This window comes from Eulemur rufifrons, chromosome 20 (genome assembly GCF_041146395.1).
Source record: "Eulemur rufifrons isolate Redbay chromosome 20, OSU_ERuf_1, whole genome shotgun sequence".
NCBI lineage: Eukaryota > Metazoa > Chordata > Mammalia > Primates > Lemuridae > Eulemur > Eulemur rufifrons.
Genome location: NC_091002.1, coordinates 33,323,005 through 33,343,062, shown reverse-complemented (window position 1 = coordinate 33,343,062; position 20,058 = coordinate 33,323,005). Strand labels below are relative to the sequence as shown.

General features: G+C 39.4%; 2 protein-coding genes across 3 annotated transcripts in view; one reads left to right on the top strand and one right to left on the bottom strand.

Moving 5' to 3' along the window:
* Nucleotides 1-7,986, bottom strand: part of SLX4IP (SLX4 interacting protein) — a 183,677-nt gene extending 175,691 nt beyond the window's left edge. The window contains 1 exon segment of the mRNA XM_069495770.1: nt 7,890-7,986. The gene's annotated coding sequence lies outside the window, so the exon portion shown is untranslated.
* Nucleotides 7,987-9,171: 1,185 nt separating this feature from the next.
* LOC138400614 (uncharacterized) lies at nt 9,172-20,028 on the top strand. Of its 2 annotated transcripts, none has more exons than XM_069495613.1 (2): nt 9,172-9,267; nt 19,816-20,028. In XM_069495613.1, the coding sequence occupies exon 2, from the start codon at nt 19,837-19,839 to the stop codon at nt 20,026-20,028; it is 192 nt and encodes a 63-aa protein (XP_069351714.1). In that variant the 5' UTR covers nt 9,172-9,267; nt 19,816-19,836. The 2 variants fall into 2 exon arrangements, with proteins under 2 accessions (XP_069351714.1, XP_069351715.1); XM_069495614.1 differs by lacking the exon at nt 9,172-9,267 and adding an exon at nt 14,742-14,801.
* Nucleotides 20,029-20,058: the final 30 nt, after the last annotated feature.

Sequence of the window (20,058 nt, the reverse complement as noted above, 5' to 3'; positions counted from 1 at the left end):
GTAACTTCACGTCTGTAATGCTTCCATGGAACCAACTCCTGGCACATGTTCCTGAATATGCAGCTCCAGCTCTCCCTGCCTTTACCCATGCATGCTTTGATGTGGAATGTCCTCTCTCTCCCAAGGTGAGTTATCCTGTGAGACCCAAGTCACATGCCACCTATTCCTGGGAGCCCTCGATGAACCTCTAGGGTGAACTGCTCCCTCTCTGGGCCACGTCTGCACCACTTCCACTCTCACACTTAACTCACTGAATTATCTAACTCTGGTCCTCCGCCTGACTATAAGCTTCCTGGGCACTGGGTCCATTCCTGTCCTCTTTAATATTTGGCGCATGGTGCAGGAATTCATCAAAAGTTTGCTGACTTGGCTCCACTGACTTTAGTAAATCAGACTGTGTTAATTTATTATATTTTTTAGATTTACACCCATTTATCTAACACATTTTTACTATCCCCAAATTCCAAATTCCACATTAAGACTTCCTAAAAGGAGGCAAAAGTACTGTGGGCCTATTTCAATAAATAAATAACATTTAAGTTGTATGTATCATATAGCCAAAGTTGAGAGTTGTAAATACATATTTACATACATGTTACATGTAACAATACATAAATACATACCCAGAAGATCCTAGCATTTATAGTATTGAAAATAAGCAGCAACAGATTAGAGATACGGCTGACGTTCATGCCATAAATTTTTTTTGTCTTTAAATTACTGATATTCTAATATTCATTTGAATGAAAAGGTATTATTAGCCTCTGCATTAAGTTTTAAATCTGGGAACAACCCGAGGCTTTTCTATACTTGTTTTACTGATCAGTAAAAAGCAAATGTCAACCAGGCATGGTAGCTCACTCCTGTAATCCCCGCATTTTGGGAGGCCAAGGCAGGAGGATCACTTGAGGCTGGGAGTTCAAGGCCAGCCTGGGCAACATAGCAAGATTGTATCTCTAACAAACAAAAGAAAAGCAAATGGGCGCGCGCACACACACACACACACACACACACACACACAAAGCAAGTATGTACCTTTACAAATTACTTTCTTAGGCCCTCAAAGTTGTTGTTAAGAGGGAACAGCAAGCTCAGTGCCTAAAATTTAAAACATAAATATTAAAAAGCCTTTGCTACCAGAGCTTTAAGTTCAAATCTAAATTCAGTGTCATTTTTATTTTGTTGGCTGTTTTTAAGAAGTTCAGGGCAATCCAAAAAGATCAATTTTCCAAATATCTGAAAGCATACAATTTATATAAGCATGCAGAGAAGTTAAAGTATATTATAAATCTTACAACTAATGTCTCATCCTGTATTCTGCATTCTTGGGCCCACTCTCTCTGGCCTGCAAACAGGCATTCTTTCACAAAGAAGAGATGCTGATAGGGTATGACCCCACCAAAAATATGTGTGCATGTGTGTCGTCAGTGGGGAAGGAAAGATCCTGAGATCCTTAAAAAATTAATTTTGGGAAGGAGTGGAAGTAGATTTAAAAATATCACATGGTTGTCCTATCATTTAAATACAAAGCAGAGATAAACTCTAATAAAGAAAGTCAGTGACCTTCTAGATTATTCTGTGGGAAAATCGAAGGCACTCTGAAATCCACATTTGTCTTCTTTTTAGTGCTGCTGGCCTGTGTCACAAGTGAAAGCAACTACTTCAATTAAAAACACCAGAAATCAACTTTTGGCTTCTAATCTCCAGATTTCAAATTTTATCTAGAAAATTATTATGTTTCTTTCTATCATCTTTAAAACCTTTGATTAGCTATGGGAGCAGAAACAGAAAACAACAAGGGCCCCTGGAATTTCTGAACTTACAACTATAATTCAAGAATGAGAAATCACTTCACTGCTGCGCCACCCCCCTCCCAACACACATTAAATGTATCACCAAAACCACCATTATCATGCAAGTAATCACAAACTTTAACAAAAGACCAAGGAAAAATGATGAATGAGCAAAGGTCTTACTGTTGATAACTTAGATAAAGTTTGAAAAGGCAACTTTAGTATAAAAAGGAATCAGCTTTTGCTACTATTCATATGGTAATTTTGAATGCCAAAATCAGCTTGTAACAAAACAAATGCAAAACAAAAAAAAGTAAGACTCAACAATGGAAAGAGGATAATGCAAGTGACAAAAAAAAAAAAAAATCAAGACTTTTTTATCACATCTTTCCTTTGTCATTAAATGTAGGTCAAACATTGAAATCCTCCACCAAGATTAATTCCATGGAAATGTCCGACCTTCCAGTCCCTCTAGACCCTCAACCCAGTCAGCTGATCCAAGCTCTGAGACTCCTCTTCCCGCTGTGCCCACAAAAAATCCCCACCAGTCCCTGCATGGGATGCTTCACTAATTGGTAGCATCTAATTTTTATCTGATACCTTGTCAGAAGAGGACATAGGCACCCACACCTGGTGCAGTCACGTCCTCAGGTTCTAGTAATATACACCCCTTCAGATTCTGCCTCTTCACGTGATAGGCTATTCAACTCCTTTAGGTCTCTGGTTTTCTTTTTTTTTTCTTTTTGAGACAGGGTCTTGCTCTGCCCCTCAGGCTGGAGAGCAGTGCCCCATCCTCCTGCCTCAGCCTCCCAAATCACTAGGACTGCCGGCAAGTGCCACTAAGCCTGGCTAATTTTTTAAAAGATTTTTTTGTAGACGGGCAAGAGACGACACTTGTGCGGGAGCTAAGTGATGGGAAACTTATCCTGACGCTCACCCACGGCAGCATGGTTTGCACTCCAACTTACGAGAAAGAGGCATGACTGGCCCGTGCCTCTGCTGACAGCTCCTCTGCCAATTGGCTGACCCTCGACTCGGAACCACATTGCCTCATTTTTTTCTCTGCATTTTGTGTAAATCCATCTTGGTTGAGGGATTCTTCTGGGGTCAGGTGCCACCAGCCTAGATCCAGGTCCTGTTCCCATTGTGTGTGTGGCTTTTTAAAAAAAAAAAAAAAAAAAAAAAAAAACTGTATTCAAAGGGTGCTCTGATGTCAATAAAGCAGAGTCAAGGGCAAAAAAAAAAAAAAAGATTTTTGGTAGAGACAGGGTCTTGCCACACTGCCCAGGCTGGTCTTGAACTCCTGGGCTCCAGTGATCCTCCCGCCTCGGCCTCCCAAAGTGCTGGGATCACAGGTGTGAGCCACCCTGCCTGGTCTCTGGTTTTCTTATCTATGAAACAGAATAATAACAACAATTTCTATCTCGCAGGTCCAATTGAGGATTAAATGAGATCAGATATGTAATTACTGGGCCCAGTGCCTGATACACCGTGGGTGCTCAGTCTGCTAAACAGAATCACATAAACACACAGGGCACAAGTAGACAGCACATAATCCATCCACTTTATAACCCAAGACTCCCTCGGGTAACTACTGTTTTCTAGTCACCTTTAATAGAAAAAAATTTCTGATAATCATTAATGCGATTGTCTTAAAATCTAATCTTTTCAATGCAAAAACTGTAACGATGGAAAATAGATCATTGGTTGCTAAGAGTGGAGGGGTGAGGGGTACTATAAGGGGCACCAGAAGATGGTGGGTAATGGGACCATTCTATATCCTGATTTCAATGGATACACAACTCAACGCACTGATCAAAACTCATGAAACTATACACCCAAAGAGTGAACAGTGTTACTGTATGGAAATTAAAAATATTTTTTAAATGCAAAAAAATCCAATCTTTTCTAACTAAAGAATAAATCAAAACAATGACACAAATGAACTATGTTCAAAATGTTGTAATTTTATATTTTATATATTATCCTATAATTAACATAAGTTAAATCTAATTTTAAACCAGCTCTAGTTTATTAAAGCATAAAATGTCAGTACTATAATAAACATGAGTAACTTGTTTTTCCTAATAGAAGCAAAAAAGATTTTAGAAATATACTTTTTTTTTTTTGTGAAGGGGGAGTGAGGAGGAGAGTTCAATTTCCTTTTTTTTTTTTTTTTTTTTGAGACAGAGTCTTGCTCTGTCACCCAGACTAGAGTGCAGTGGTGTCATCATAGTTCACTGCAACCTCCACCTCCTAGCCTCAAGCGATCCTCCTGCCTCAACCTCCTGTGTAGCTGGCACTACAGGTGCGCACACGATGCCTGACTAATTTTTCCATTTTTAGTAGAGATGGGGTCTCACTCTTGCTCAGGCTACTCTCAAACTCCTGAGCTCAATCCTCCAGCCTGGGCCACCCAGAGTGCTAGAATTACAGGTCTGAGCCACGACCCCCAGCCAGAAATTTACTTGTATCAACTGAAAATATAAGTCATACCCTTCCATCTACTTACAATAGGGAGTTCGACAACATCTTAGGCTTGGCTTTATAAATTTCTGCTTTGCTACCTAATGAGTAGGTTTCTGAATGTGCATGAATTACAGTTCTCAATCTCTAAAAAGCAGTATATATAGACTTTCAAGATTTAATACAGCTTAAAATGATTAGACATGTACACATCAAGAGATAATAATCCACCTAAAAGTCAATGCATGCATTTTGCATTTTTTTAAAAGTCACAATATATTTTATTCATAAAACAATTCATAAACTACATAACAGCAAAAGTAAAGTTTCAAAACAAACATGTTTTATGACTGTCACCTCTTGGTTTCACTGTATGCATAGAAGGCTTGGCCACCAGATAATTGGATTTTTTTTCTTAATTCAAATAAGCTGAGAAAGAATACAGTAATGTGAAAATGAGCATTGTGAAAATAAAAACAACCCAAATGTCCATCAGTTGGTGAATGTGTATATAAATTATAGCATAGCCACATGAGGGACACTACTCAGCAATTAAAAAGGAATAAACTATTGATACTCTCAAAAATAAAGATGAAAACTCTTAAAATAATTATAATGAGTGAAAGAAGCCAGATTCCCCTAAAAAAGCTTGCAGTGCAAGATTCCAGTTAGATAAAAACCTAGGAAATGCAAACTTATCTACAGCGATACATCAGTGGTTGCCTGGAAGAGAACAGCTGGAGGGATTACAAAGGAGCAAGAGGAAACATTTGGGGGTGATGGATATATTCCTTATCTCGACTGTGGTGATGGTTTCACTGGTGTATACATGTAAAACATAACAAGTTGTACATGTTAAATATGTGTCATTTACTGTGTGACAATTATACCTCAATAAAGCTGTTTAAAAATAAAAACGACCTTAAAAAAAAAAAAGCATCTTCATGGCCTGGAATATTGTGTTTAGACTACCTTCTTTTCCAAACAGGTGCACATCCTGAAAAGTCATGGAACTGAAACACCTTTTCTTGGTGATATACATACATGAACAAAACCTTAAAACCCAAAGATTTAGTTATAATAGAAATAATAATTGTTAATATTTACATAGCTGTGACTATGTGCCAGACACTATTGTAAGCACTTTTCTTGTATTAATTTATCTAGTTCTCATATCAACCCTGTTTTACAGATGAGAAAACTGAGGCACCAAAGGGTTAAGTAATCTGTTCAAGGTCACGCAGCTTGTAAGTAGAGCTAGGATTTGAATTCAGGGAGCCTAGCTGTAGACTTAATTTCCTTACCCATCATGCTCTACTGCCACACACAACATAAGACACAGTATATGAAAACCAGAAGCAATGAGTACTGCACTTGTAAAATATTAATATTCTTTCTCACACTCACAGAATATAAGTATTCACTACAATTCACAACATTTACATGAGGCTAAACAAAAAACAAATGACCTTCATTCTCCTTTTCCCAATTAATAGACGGAGGAAAGAGAGGCGGAAAGGCTGGACAACTTGCTAAGGACACAAAAAACATAAATCACAAGTTAATCAGTTACTATGAAGCTGGTTCACAATCCAATTCTCTTCATTACCTCAAAATCCTAATTATTTTAAGTAATACGACAAGGCAGAGAAAATCTAACATATAGCAACATGAAAAATGTAAAGTCATTTGTTCTCTCATATTCCTTCCAGGTTCTTTAATTTCATCCAGAAAGTCTCAATCTCTGCAGATACAGGTCTGGAGTCTGTTTTAAAACCTCCCCAGGTGATTATCATGCGAGCCAAGGCTGAGAACTCTGATTTAGTTTTCTCATTAAAAGAAGACACAGAAGATGCCATAAAAAGCTTTGATAAACCATGGCCCAAGGTTTTCTAAGTCAATATTGACCTGCTGTCCAGATGTAAACTATTGTTTTTCCCAAGAGACAGTCTCACTGTGTTGCCCAGGCTAGAGGCAGTGCCACAATCATAGCTCACTGCAGCCTGAAACTCCTGAGCTCAAGTGATCATCCTGCCTCAACCTCCAAAGTAGCTGGGACTACAGGCATGCACTACCACGCCAGGCTAATTTTTTCGTTTTTTGAGATGGAGTCTCACTATGTTGCCCAAGTTGGTCTTGAACTCCTGGCCTCAGCAATCCTCCCACCTCAGCTTTTGGAGTAACTGGGATTACAGGAATGAGCCACTGTGCCCAGCTCACATGTAAACTTTTGAGTTCAACTTTTATTAAAAGTAGGCCAGGTGCGGTGGTTCACAGCTATAATCCTAGCACTTTGGGAGGCTGAGGCGGGAGGATCACTAGAGGCCAGGAGTTTGAGACTAGCCAGAGCCAAAGTAAGACCCTATCTCAACAAAAAATAGAAAGGTTGCAGTGAGCTATGATGATCCCACTGCACTCTAGCCTGGGCAACAGAGCAAGACCTTGTCTCAAAAAAAAAAAAAAAAAAAAAAAAAAAAGGTGAAAAATACGCATACAGGATATGAAAAAGAATAGTAACTTTTTTGAAAATGCAAACTGGTGGTAAATCAGATGTTAGAACTTAATAAAACTCTACATTTTGGATATTGTTATAACAGAAGTTACATAAAAGCATACTGAAATGAAAAAAATCTTTCAACTTTTTGGAATACTAACTTGGCACAATACATCAAGTCAATGGACTGAAAGCACAGAAAAACATGCCAAATACTGCATTTAAAACGTAATGAACTGATAATACATCGTGAAACTGGTTAAGCAGCACAGGTTAAAAAAAGGCAGGCTGTATCTTTAGCCCACGCCCTGAATCAGTGCTCCTTGAACTTTAAGGTGCACTTCTTGAGGAAGAGTCTGGTTCAGTAGCTCTGGGATGAAGCCTGAGATTGCATTTCTAACAAGCTCCCAGTGCACCATACTTTGAGCAGCTCGGCCCCAAGTCATCGGAATATTGGTTGCAACATTAGCCAATTGGTTTACAAATATTATTATCTCTAAAATTCAAGAAGTGTCAATATACTTCATACCTAGTTCAGGCAAAAAAAGGGTTAAGGAAAGGAAAAAAGCAAATATTTGTCTGGACAGTCTAGCAGTGCTAAGAACCACAGACTGCTACTGTGTTACTTGTCCCAACCTAGTAGATGTCACGGTGAATAAACTCCATGAGACTTTAGTTAACTGCTGAATCTTTATGGCCTAGCACAAGTTAGGTACTCAGTGAATGCACTGAATATATGAATGAATGGGAAGTTTATACAAACAAAATCTGTATTTATGTCACATCCCAAAAATGTCTGGAAACGGGACTACATTTATACATATGGATGCAAGCAGCCATAATTTAATAGAAATACTTGGCCCATCCATTGAACTCCATTTTGTCCTAAAAAAGAATTCTCCTGAAAAATATTTCCATTTTATAGTCCAGGTTTCCACACCCTGATGTTTAACAACTTTTTAGCTTTTCCAAAAAAAAAAAAAAAAAAAAAAAATGAAGAGAGATGGAAGTACAGGAAGAAGAATTCGGAAAAGTCTCAAAAATCAAAACAAAAAAAAAAAGGAGGGAAGAGATGGGCGAACAGTTCAGTTCAAGAGAAGGAACATCTTAGGTTGCTAGAAGATCCACATTCTTACCTATGATGGTGGCGGGGTTTGGGTTCGTGCTTTTATGTTTTGTTACTGTCCAACGGTCACTTGTGGAGAAGTACCTGGCTGTGGAAACTCAACTAAAGACGCAGCAGGTTCTCCAATCAACCGTCAGAAGCTTTGGGGAATCACATTTCATGCTCATTTCCCCCTTCCCAGCGTCTCCCGCGCGTTTGAAAAACACAGCTACCGCCCAAACACAAGATGACCTGGGCGGCTTCCCGTCGGCTTGAAGCCAGAGCCAGGATTTAAGATGGAGGTAACACACTAAGTAAGGGCCAGCCGTAGCGCAAGTAATCTGCCCAAAAGAAAAATGGCCTCGGTCCTAATGTTACGGCTTTCAAGAAGGGCCCAAAACAAAAATGCCGACGGAGGCAGGCTATTTAAAGTCTGGGAAAGCAAAGAATGTGATTGGCAGGTGACGAATCATGGTTCCCCACTGTGCGAGATAGCAGAAGCGACAGAAAGAAAAAATGCATTTCTATGGCGTTTTCTTGACACTGGAAAATTACTAGCACAAGGACGGCAAGTATTTTAGACGCAGAAGATTATAGAAAAGACAGGTTGGAAAGCAAAAGTGGCTTTCACAATGCCGGATAAATTTTAATTATAATAGCCACATTTAAACATAACTTCCTCCACAATTCTTTTGAATGTTACAGGAGAGTAACAGTTTTGTCCTCACACGAAAAATCAGGATGGGGAGATAACGCAGAAATTAGCTAATCTGTGAAAAGTATCTAAAGACCTTCCAACCGCCCTATTGGCCCTACCAGGAAAGACAAAGGGCCGAGGATCAGATGAGGGCGAACAGCTCTCACTGTGCATGTCCCCTCCTCAACACGATCCAAGGAAATTGTGGCAGCAAATTCCTTTCCTCCTGGTTTTCCAGGCAGCCGCAGAGAGAGGTGGGGTGTTTGCGCTGAGTGACATTTTCAGGTGCTTTGTGATTGGCCAAGTTGGGGAGGCCGGCGAGCCTAGAACAGTTGACTTCGTTTTCATTCATCAGTAAATACCTGCTAAGCGCGCCCCAAAAGGCAGGTGCTGTGTCCTTTTGATATGCTGCTGAAATTTTATGTTATTTAAAATTTATAATCGCAACAATTTGCTGAGATAGACGCTTAATAAACTCCACCCCCTGGTTTTTCCAGTGACTGCCGCCGCTGTCGTCAGCTAGAATGTCACCTAAAACCCGGAAAGGCATGCATCGGAGCGGGCTCGGCGCCGGCTGCAGAGCTGCACATGCGCCGTCCCCCGACGCGGGGCGAAGGTCACCAGCATCCGAGGTGGCGGCGTGAGGTTCGGCCTCTGGGGCGCGCTGGCGGCGGCGGCGGCGGCCTGGGGTGGTGCAGCAGCTGTTGGGCAGGTGAGACGCTGGAGCCGCAGGTGGAAAAGCCAGCTTTCTACCCTGCTGAAGAGAGGGGAAGGGGTTGCAAGCGCCTCCCTCTCCGCGCCCAAAGGTCGCAGGTGTCCCCACTGAAGGATATTGGGGGGGGTGGGAGGGGGACAAGGAGTAGGCTGGCTCCGGAGATGGAAAAAGACCTGCGCTGCCTCCTTCTGACTTACATCCGTGACTCTCGGTCACCCCTTCCCTGGGAGGGGCCGCTGTGTGTCTGGGGGGTACACAGTATCCCTGAGGCTGTTGGGAGGTGGGGGCCATCCGTTGCGTGGAACTGGACGTCAGAACCGTCGTACAGCGCGGTCATACCTACAGTGTGGGAGCAGAAACAGGACTCACTGAGCCTTTGACTTTGTAGGGATGACCTGCGGCCATGTGCATTCTCCTCCCCCATGAGACCATGCCCAAGTCTTGCTGCTGTTTCAGAGACTCTCAGTATGGCAGTTTCATCCATTAACATCTTCAGTTTATCCATTAACAAGTATATACGTGTGTTTTGAACACTGTGCCGAGTTAGTAGATAACAGCAATGACCAAGACAGGCATGGGCCCTCACTACGTGGAGCTCATATTCTAGTGATGAGGGAGAAGCACTAAACAAGTATAATCAGCCCTTGCTATCCATGCGTTCCATATCCGTGGATTCAACTGACCGCGGTTCCAAAATGTCCTGGAAAAAAAAAAAAAATAGATGGTTGCATCTGTACTGAACATGTACAGACTTTTCTTGCCAGCATTCCCTAAACAATACAGTATAACAACTATTTACATAGCATTTACATTGTATTAGGTTATTATAAGTCATCTACAGACGATTTAAGGTATATGGAAGGATGTGGTAGGTTATATGCAAGTACTACACCATTTTATTAATATATAAGGGACTTGAGCATCCACGGATTTTGGTGTTAACGTGGGTCCTGGTCCATTTCCCCATGGATACCAAGAGGCAGCTGTACACTGATAATTAACAAGATGTTTCTAGATTGTCCTATGTTGAGTTTCATGGGAAGCAGATTCTGAGGAGACTTGGAGGCAGGATATTTATTAGAAGTTTTTGGATCATTACCAAAAAAGAAGGGAAGCAGAATTGGACAGACAGAAAAAGTTGAGCTGCAGTGCAGTCACAGGGAGGGCTTTTACCAGTCCCGTAACAACTCTGGAGCTGGGTTGGCCTTTCAGAGTTGTCCCAAGTTGAAGGGAAGGGCCAGGCCTCCTGCATTGATCCATCACTGGGTGCCCATTGCCCTGGAAAGGGCATAACTTCAACTCCCTTCAACCAAGGCAATCATGAAAGGGGACTAACAGCTGAGGGCTGCTTCAACACTCCCGGGAGCTGGGGAAATAAGTCTTTCATTCCTAAGGGGGTCCGGGTGGCACATCACAGCATTCAACACAAAGGTAGAACTTTGAAGGAAGCAAGAATAATGGGGGAGGCAGAGGAAAGAAACTTTAGATGGCGTGCTCAGAGAAAGGCTCTCTGAGTAGGTGACATTTGAACTAAGCTGATGCACAAGAATAAGCCACCCTGTGTGGAACAAAGGGAGCAAGATTCTCTACTGTCTACCGTGCACTGGCAATACAGCAGAGAAACAAAACAAGTGGCTGCTACCTCCTGTTAGTGGGTGGTAGTTACTAGTTTTTATAGATCTTGACTCCTTGCTGTAACTAAAGATGGAGTAAGTAAAAATGGATTGAGACTAATTCAGATAGTAGGTCAAGGAGAAAATGAGAAGTATGATTTTGAAAAATGAGTCAACTTGGTAAAGACTTTTAATCTATACAGCTCGGTTTTATTTTTTGATTTTTGCACAGCATTGAATCATGTTTATTAAGATTGTCCTTTTCTCTTTTCAAACCTGTATTCTCCTTGAGGACAAGAATCATGCCTTATTCATCATGGTAGTTCACCTGAGCCTAGTGGTCTTAGGAGCACCTAATAGACACTAAATGGGCATTTGAATAAAATTAATCTCATTTGAAGTGAAAATTGATAAGCTGTAAGTGATGTGAAACTGGAGACATGACTGTATTTGCATTTGCCTTTACAATATTTCCTAGTTTTATAAATTATAACCAAATGTTAGTCAAAATATTAAATGATAATATTTTAACATAATTGCTTTGATCAAGTAGGAATCTTCAGAGGTTCCTGTTTTTACATAAGATTTGTATTAAAGTTAAATATACTGCTGATAATATAATAATAGCTGCCATGTATTGAGCACTTCCCACATACTAGGCACTAAACCATGAATATACATAATAATCTTCATAATGTGGTGGCATATTACAGATCATGAAATTGAGGCAGGAGAGAAGTAATTTGCCCAGGGCCATAACTAATTTGTGATGGAGGTTAGAATTTGATTCTCATTGTTACTCAAAGCCTTTGCTCTTAACTAACAACATTTCTGAAAATGCAGACCAAGTTTCAATCATACTAGCACTCTCATATTTAATCAGTTGGCAACTCTGATTTTATTAACTGTTATCAGAGAAATAAACATGAAATTATTTACCCTGTCTTTGCTGCTTTACTCTGTGTCTTTTAGTTTTCTGATTTCCTTCACAGTTAGCTTTCCTGGCTCTCACTCTAGGACCTTGACTGTTATCTGTCCTATAACATCCTAGAATCTGATTAGCGGATTCACCCTACCCTGATCAAAATAGCCCCAAAGACCTCAGAACCTCTTTCTTGAGAATCTGCACTTTTATTCATATTTAACTAACCGAAACTGCCCAGAGAAGCAGGGCCTCCTTTATGGAGACCATTTCCCTTAGTCTACGCATTCATTCCAATCCTCTTCTGTTCCTGCTACACTCCAGGTCAACTCCTATAATGTTTTTTCCTTTTGAAATAATCAAAATAATAGTTAAAAATCACTGAGCCCAGACTAAGTTCTAAGTATTGTGCTAACTGCACAACAAGCTTATGATATGGAAGTCATTATTATTCTCATTTTACAGATAATGGAACTGAGGCATAGTGAGATTAAGTGACTCATCCAAGGCCACGCAGTCATTTGTGAAGTGGGGAGGTGGAAATTCAAAGGCCAGCCTGCGGTGATTCCACAGCTCATCCCCTTAATCACTACCTGACACTTGCTAATCACTTGCTAAAATGATTTCCTTAGCTTAAATTTTTAAAAACTGATAGACAGGAACTAGATCCCAGTGGGTTTTTCCTGCCGTGCTGAGAAATTTAGATTTTACCCTTTAGTCAAAAATGCCACCGAAGCCTTCTAAGCAAAGCAGCAACATGACCAGATTTAGTTGTTTTGCAAGTAGGCTGTGTGAAGAGTTTAGAGAATGGATTAGTGGGGAATGGACTGGAACAGCGGTTCTCAAACTTAAGCTTCAGAATTACCTAGAGAATTTATTAAAACACCGATTACTGGACCCCACCCTAGAGTTTCTGATTATCAGGGGCAGCCTGAGAATTTCTGTTTTTAAGTTCCCAGGTGATGCTAATGGCACTCTTGAGGGGACTGTACTCTGCCACTAGACTAGAAGCAAAGCAAATGGGTCATGTGAGGGCACCAGGGTCTGGACGGCGGCCTTAGGGAAAAGTTATATAAAAGAAATGCTCGTGTCAAATGGCAGGATGTGGTGACGGAGTTGAGGAGGAGAGTGAGGAAAAGGGCAGAGTCCACTATATTCAGATTTCTGAATTTAATGGCATAGTAATCAATGCTTTTTTTTTTTTTAATCCAAACAGGAAATCCAGGTGGAACAGCAGTTTGGGAAGGAAGGAGGGTTTATTTTTGTATGAGATGAGTTTAGATTATTTGTGAGGACAGTTAGCTTAAAGGTGAACAGTAACCATTGGATATGTGGGTCAAAGCTGGAGATGATGTGAGAGTTATAGTGGATGTGTTATAATAGAAACTTTGGGTGTCAATGAGACCACCCAGGAAACAAAGACGACCAAGGACAGATCTTTGATAAGAATAAATAAGTGGGTGGAAGCTGAGGGGCTATTAAAGGAGACTGAGAGGGAATCAAGTCCACAGTACTTAAAGAGTTCAAGAACACATCAGAATGCTTCAGAGAGATCAAGTGAGGGGCAGGATTGGTGATCTTTGTAGTCAGAGCAGTTTTCCTGGTGAATGGAACAAAAGCATATTAATTGGGTTTAAAGATGGAATGCGAAGTTACTCTAGAAAAGATGCATTATTTGAAAGGAGTAAGATTGTATAGTACCTGGAGGAGAGACTGGTAAAGGGCTCTGAGGAATTTGGTTTTGACTCTTTTCAATGGAGAGAAGTGGTCAGGGCTACACAGAGGAAGGGGACCTTTAGAGTGGGAGGTAGGCAATAGAAGGGAGATGATGGAGTTAGAATCCTGAAGACAGTAGAAAGTAGGACTAGCACATACATAGTCCTGAATATTCCTGAGAAGACAGCAGGAAAGGGGGTTAAGATAAAAGCTGAGGTGGATAGGATTTTACGTGTGGGGACAGGAAGTTGGAGGTATTAATAACTCAATAGCCATAATGTCTTCTGGCCAATACGTTCTCTGTAGAGATGATAAGATGACAGTGGAGAGTAAAATACAAATCTTGAAAACGATAAAGGCTAGAATTTAGCCCTTGAGGAATTCAGTACAGACCAGCAGCACATAAAGTCATTGCTCTAGCACCAAGGGCCCAAGCCAGGTAGACAGTCTGGCTACCTGCATGATGCCCACTCCCCTCTCCCTCACCAAACCCAGCATCAGGTGGCAGCCAGGGTATAGAAACAGTGAAAGGGCATGAGAGGACGCTCAGATAACCCTATAAACCTCTACAACTTTTTCAATAAGCCACACCCTGCTAGGAGGCTGGTTGTCACTTCTCATCAGTAATTAATCAATCACTCACTTTATATTTTGGACTGTCTACAATTAGTGAAGCTCCCTTGATAAGACTTATGATGCTTTTGGTATATTTTTTATTTTATAAATACATTGAATTCCAATAATGAGCAGGAGGGACTAGCAAAAACCATAAAATATTATAACTTTTGACCTTTTCTGTGCTCTCTGACTGCAGATCCACTCCTGACCCGGGTATTGGATAAGGGTTAAGCTGACCTTGAATGGTTCGGTGTGGGGGAGGGGGGGTAGGATTTTGCAGAATGGAAACTTTAGAACTCAGTTATGATCCATTAGTTCATCTAGAGTTAACAGTAATGTTTTTGGTGTATGTGTTTTTATAAGACTGGAAAAGTCCAGCACAACTGGTATTATTTTAGGGGATATAGTTAGAAAAGAAAAAAAGGAAAACTATTATTCTCTTTACCATGCCAGTCAGTTGAATAGGCACGAAGACAATGTGCAGTCCCTTCCACAAAAATGCCAAAATTCGAACAGTTTTATTAAAAATTGAGGATAAAAAACTGTTTTGGATACTCATGTTCTTGCTCACACTCTTAACGTCTCCACCATGTTATGATGCAGCAAGAAGACCCTCACCAGGAGCCAGCCCCTTGATCTTGAACTTCATAGCCTCCGCAACTGTAAGAAATAAATTTCTTTATTAAAAAAAAAAAAAAAGGCCACGAGATGGCTCACATCTGTAATCCTAGCACTTTGGGTGGCTGAAGTGGGAGAATCACTTGAGGTCAGGAGTTCGAGACTAGCCAGGGCAAGAGCAAAACCCTGTCTCTACAAAAAATAGAAAAATTAGCCAGGCATCATGCAGTGCACCGGTAGTCCCAGCTACTCGGAGGCTGAGGCATGAGGATTGCTTGAGCCCAGGAATTTGATGTTACTGTGAGCTAGGATGATGCCACTATACCACTCTAGCTGGGACAACAAAGCAAGACTCTGTCTCAAAAAAAAAAAAAAAAAAAAAAAAAAACCCAACTGTTTTTGACAATGACAATTTGAATTAAGGAATGAAGAATTTGCAAATACCTAAAGCCAACGTTGTCTTTATGAGAGAAAAGACATTATACAATTCCAGAGTAAACTTCATCAAATTTCATAATCACAAGAGCTGCTTTAATCAGTTGTTTAACATTCTGTCTAATGTTCTCTTCTTGATTAAATTACGTTCAGTGGAAGTTTTAAAATATTGTTATTTTTTCAAATACTTTAAGCAGCAAAGAACCTATCTTACACTGTGTCCAGAAGACCAGCAGATGGCGCCCAGTAAGCCCAGTAGGCAAAAATGAGTCCCTTTTTATAGAATATTCCCTGCTTTCAGGTTGTTAAGCCTAATTTTGAAGTGGCCAATAGCAAAACTTGATGGTTTTAATTGACACTATGCTATGTAGAATAATCTGATAGCAAGAGCCAGCTGTTGAAGATGTTCTAGCACATGGAATTGCTTTTTTGCCTGTTACCTTACTGTCCAGTTCTGTCACCAAGAACCCATCAATTAATTAGCTTAGAATGTCGCAAATTGCACAAAGCCTGTCAGAGGCCTTAAGGGTAGAAGTTGAAGAGATAGTAATCTCTGTAATGCAGATTGGGTGGAGGGAAAGTTGCAATCCTAGACACAGTAGTTCCTTAAATTTAGAGTATTTGTGATCTGATATATACTTAGTTCTCAGCATGGATGACAGCAAGAGACTGATGAACAGCAGGGGGAGAAGCTTGCTATACCTCTGCCTCATTACAAATATTGTAGTCTTTTTGGGTAGCCATAAAGGCCAAAAAGGAAAAAACACTGAGAGAGATGTTTTTCTAAAGGAGTCTTTTTAGGAGTGTGTTTAAAGAATATTCAGGAAAGATAAAAGGGCAGTGACAAGTACATTAACGGAAGGGAAAAAATTTTGTCAATTCTCTCATTCTCTTGCTGCTTTACTCCAACTTTGGAAAGTTCAATGAATGGAAAGCGAGTACTAACTTATTTTAGGAACTAGCCTGTTATTGTTCATCAAATCTGATCATTTGGAGTGCATTCTTGGAAATTCTTTGTTTCAGACTCAGGTATCTCTGGTATCCATAAGATAGTTCCATACCATTTGGAATGACTTGCCAAGTGTTTTGAGGGAAGAGCCATCTCAAAGTAAACTAATTAGCTTAAGTTTCTGTTTCCCAAATTGGACCTTGCAATCTCTCTACTGCTCAGCACCGAGAACGTTTTTTTTAAAAGTCAAGGTTTTAAAAACCTTCTTGCCAGGTTCATTTGAAAAAATGAGTTAATTGTTAAGAAATCTGTTAATTCTTTGTATTATTCTGAAAAGCAGCATAGAGAGCCAATAAATATGGACTCTGGAATATTTACATGAATATTTATAATGATAGCATATTTAGCAATAAAGCATTGAAAAAAATCTCAAATTTCTTTCAACCAGGAATTGGTCAAATTAGGATATCACCATATAATCAGCTATTAAAAATGATAATGGAGATTTATATTCTTGAAAAGGGAAAAGATTACAAAACAGCATGTGTATTATAATCGTATTTTTGTTAAAACCAAAAAGATTTTAGCTTTCTTTTCCTTATTTTGATATTTGCTAACTTTAAAAAGTAAGCCTGTACTGTATTGACTAGCAAAGGACAGTAATACTAATTTTCATTTTCATTTTGAAAAAAACCCCACAGAACTGAGAAGAAAAAAAGTGTTAAAATTGTATCCTCAAAATATATTGGTTTGTATTTAAAAGCTCCACAAGAGTTTATTAACAAAATAAGTAACATATTATCTTACTAACTGCCATATCAAATATGAAATTTCAAAGTTATCTTTTTTGTACAACTAGTGATGAACCTTATTTAGTTAAATCTAATGTATCTGGCCCTGGGAAGTTGGTTATACAGACAATAAAATACATGTAAATTGCTGGAACGCTCTTACATGGAAGAAACAAAGTAGGTTAAAGTTATATGCCAATGCTATTTTAAAAAGAGTGTTAGTTCCATCTTCCTGGGTGGAGATGCATTGTTATATGTGCAATGTGATACTTAGTGTTTTTAAGTGGATTAAATGCAAAGATTCTGAAGGTACTTTGCAAAGTTTTAAAAGCCCTACCATCCTGATCCTAATATTTTCCAAGTCTTTCAAAGAACAACAGAATTATCTGTCCGAAAACAGTTACCTGCTCTCTCACCTCCATTAGCCAAATCAGTAATAAGATATGGAGAATTTGAGGAAATGGGGACATGTAGGTGTTCAGTAAACATTAAGGCAATTAATCATTAAATCAGTCCACATCATTTACTAACCAGGAAGTACTGTACTGGGTTTCGGTGATGTTTAGCAAAGAATGAGTTTTCAGCCAAAATAGATACTGACTTCCTGGTTTAAATAAACCTAAATCCAGAAGAAGATTCATAGATCCTTAAGTTATTCTGATGGAAAGACTAATAGACTATTAAGTGGGATATATAGAGAGTACCTCTTTTGTCTTTAATTCACAGAGGACCCAAAGATTCACTCGGTGTGGGGAGCTAACCTGATCCTAATCTGAGATCCCATTTTCACTGTTCTTAAGGAAGGCTCACAGTACATCACAGTACATTCTGTCATCTATGTGAAGAAAACAGTACAACACTTTCCCAGACATTAGTGTTACAGATTGTAGTTTGGTTATTTTGAATTTTAGTTGCTGGTTTTTAATCCCAATTTTATTATTATATCTTTTTATCCAAACTAGTCTCTTCGGTAAGCTTTTTTTTTTTTTTTTTTTTTAATTTATGATTCAGGAAAAAGCTGACAAATAATTGAGTTATATTTAGTGATCATAGAGAAGTAAATGGTGAATAGCAGAGAAGTTATCTGTTAAAAGTCATGTGCTTTAGCTAGGCATAGTAGTTTATGCTTCTAATCCCAGCTATTTAAGAGGCTGAGGTGGGAGGATCACTTGAGCCCAGGAGTTTGAGGCCAGCCTGGGCAACATAATAAGAACCCATTCTTTAAAAACAAAAAACAGAAAAAAAAAAAAAAAAAAAAAAAGGAAGGAAGGAAAGTCATGTGACTTGATAACCTCGTGTTGAGAGTGACAGAGTTAGAGGTTTCTTTGGGGGGGGGTTGGGGGGAGACAGAATCTCACTCTGTCACCTGGGTAGAGTGCAGTGGCATGATCATATCTCACTGTATCCTCAATCCTCAAACTCCTGGGCTTAAGAGATCCTCCTTCCTCAGCCTCCCCAGTAGCTGGGACTACAGATGCAAGCCACCAAGCCCCACTAATTTTTTCTATTTTTTGTAAAGATAGGATCTCAGTCTTGCTCAGGCTGGTGCTCAGGCTGATCTCGAACTCCTGAGCTCAAGCAATTCTCTCACCTCAGCCTCCCAGAGTGCTAGAATTACAGGCGTGAGCCCGGCCCAGAGTTAGAGGTTCTAAAGTCACCTTAAATATTGAGGAGACTGGATATGAATGACAGTATCTTCTTTAGTTCAAGGTGTTTTGTGGGCAGAAATGCCACTCTTCAATCAACACTCTTCAATCAGTTCTTCCCTCATTACTCCAAACTACTGTATCTTAATCTTGACTTTAAAGGGAGAGAATAAGTAGAAATTCTGTTCAGGCATTTTTTTCCAATGGCACTTAGATAAAATTAAAGTAATTTAGATTTCATAGTACTAAAATTCAAAAAGACACAATTGAACTGAGTTCTTAGCATGTCCCGCAGATGATGGAGCAGTCCTTATCCTTCTGTGCTTGGAAAGGAACTTGGAAAATGGAACCATTCATATCACAAGTCTTTAAGCTAATCAGGAAGCCTAATGAGTGTCCCTTAAATATAAAAGTATAACGAATCTTTAGAGGTTGTCCAGACTCAAGTACCTAAACCCAGCAAGTCTCAGAACACAGCCTTCCTGGGCCCCAACTCCATGCTTTTGAAATCAAAGAAAAAAACATCTATTTTCAACACTAACTAGCTTTGTAACTCCAGGCCACTTTCTAACCCCAATTTCTTCATGTCAACTGGGTGGACAATAACCCTGTAGGGTAGGGTTACTACTGATTCAGAGCAAGCACTCTAAAATGCAGTGGTTCTGCACATAAATGTGGAAATGGCATTAATTATGCTAATTCATAGCATCCAAGCTGAAAGTCTTTTGCTACAATAGGAATCCATGCTTGACTGTTCTAAATTACCATCTCTTATATCTTATCACAATATAGAACCTAGATTCTTACTGTATATTTATGGATTACTATTTGATTCTTAAAATTGTGACTAAATGTAATTTTTTTTTTTTTAAATGCCCTATCTCTACTGTGGCTTAGAGAAAGAACATTAATAATATATTTAATTAGCACTCCATGAACAAGTGTTTCCAAAAGTTCATATAACTTTCCCACAGGTAATGTTGCTCCTTTACAATTGTTGACTAAGAGTCCAGTATTGCTTTATAAATTTCCCAAGCTTGACTTCTTCCTATCCCTTTGTGTCTACAACATATCTCTTTTTGTTTATTAACACTGCAACATATTATAATTAAAAATGTTTAACAGTTAACTTTTATTAGAATGCAATGTGCTACTTGTAGTCGTTTATAGATGTAATTTAAGGGAGTTGATTTTTTTGGAGGTTTTTTTTTCTCCTTTAACTGTAACCTTTTTTTAGGTGCACTAATACTGAAGTACTATGAGCATTCGGAACTTCTGGAGAAAGAACAAAGTTTTGATTGTTATGATACCTTTAGTTGGGCTCATTCATTTGGGGTGGCACAGAATCAAAAGCAGCCCTGTTTTCCAAGTACCTAATAAGGAGGATATTCCTGAGCAAGATAGTCTGGGACTTTCAAGTCTGCCGGCGAAACAAATCCAGGGGAAATAGCAGGCTAGCAATCTTCAGGTAAGTTCCATT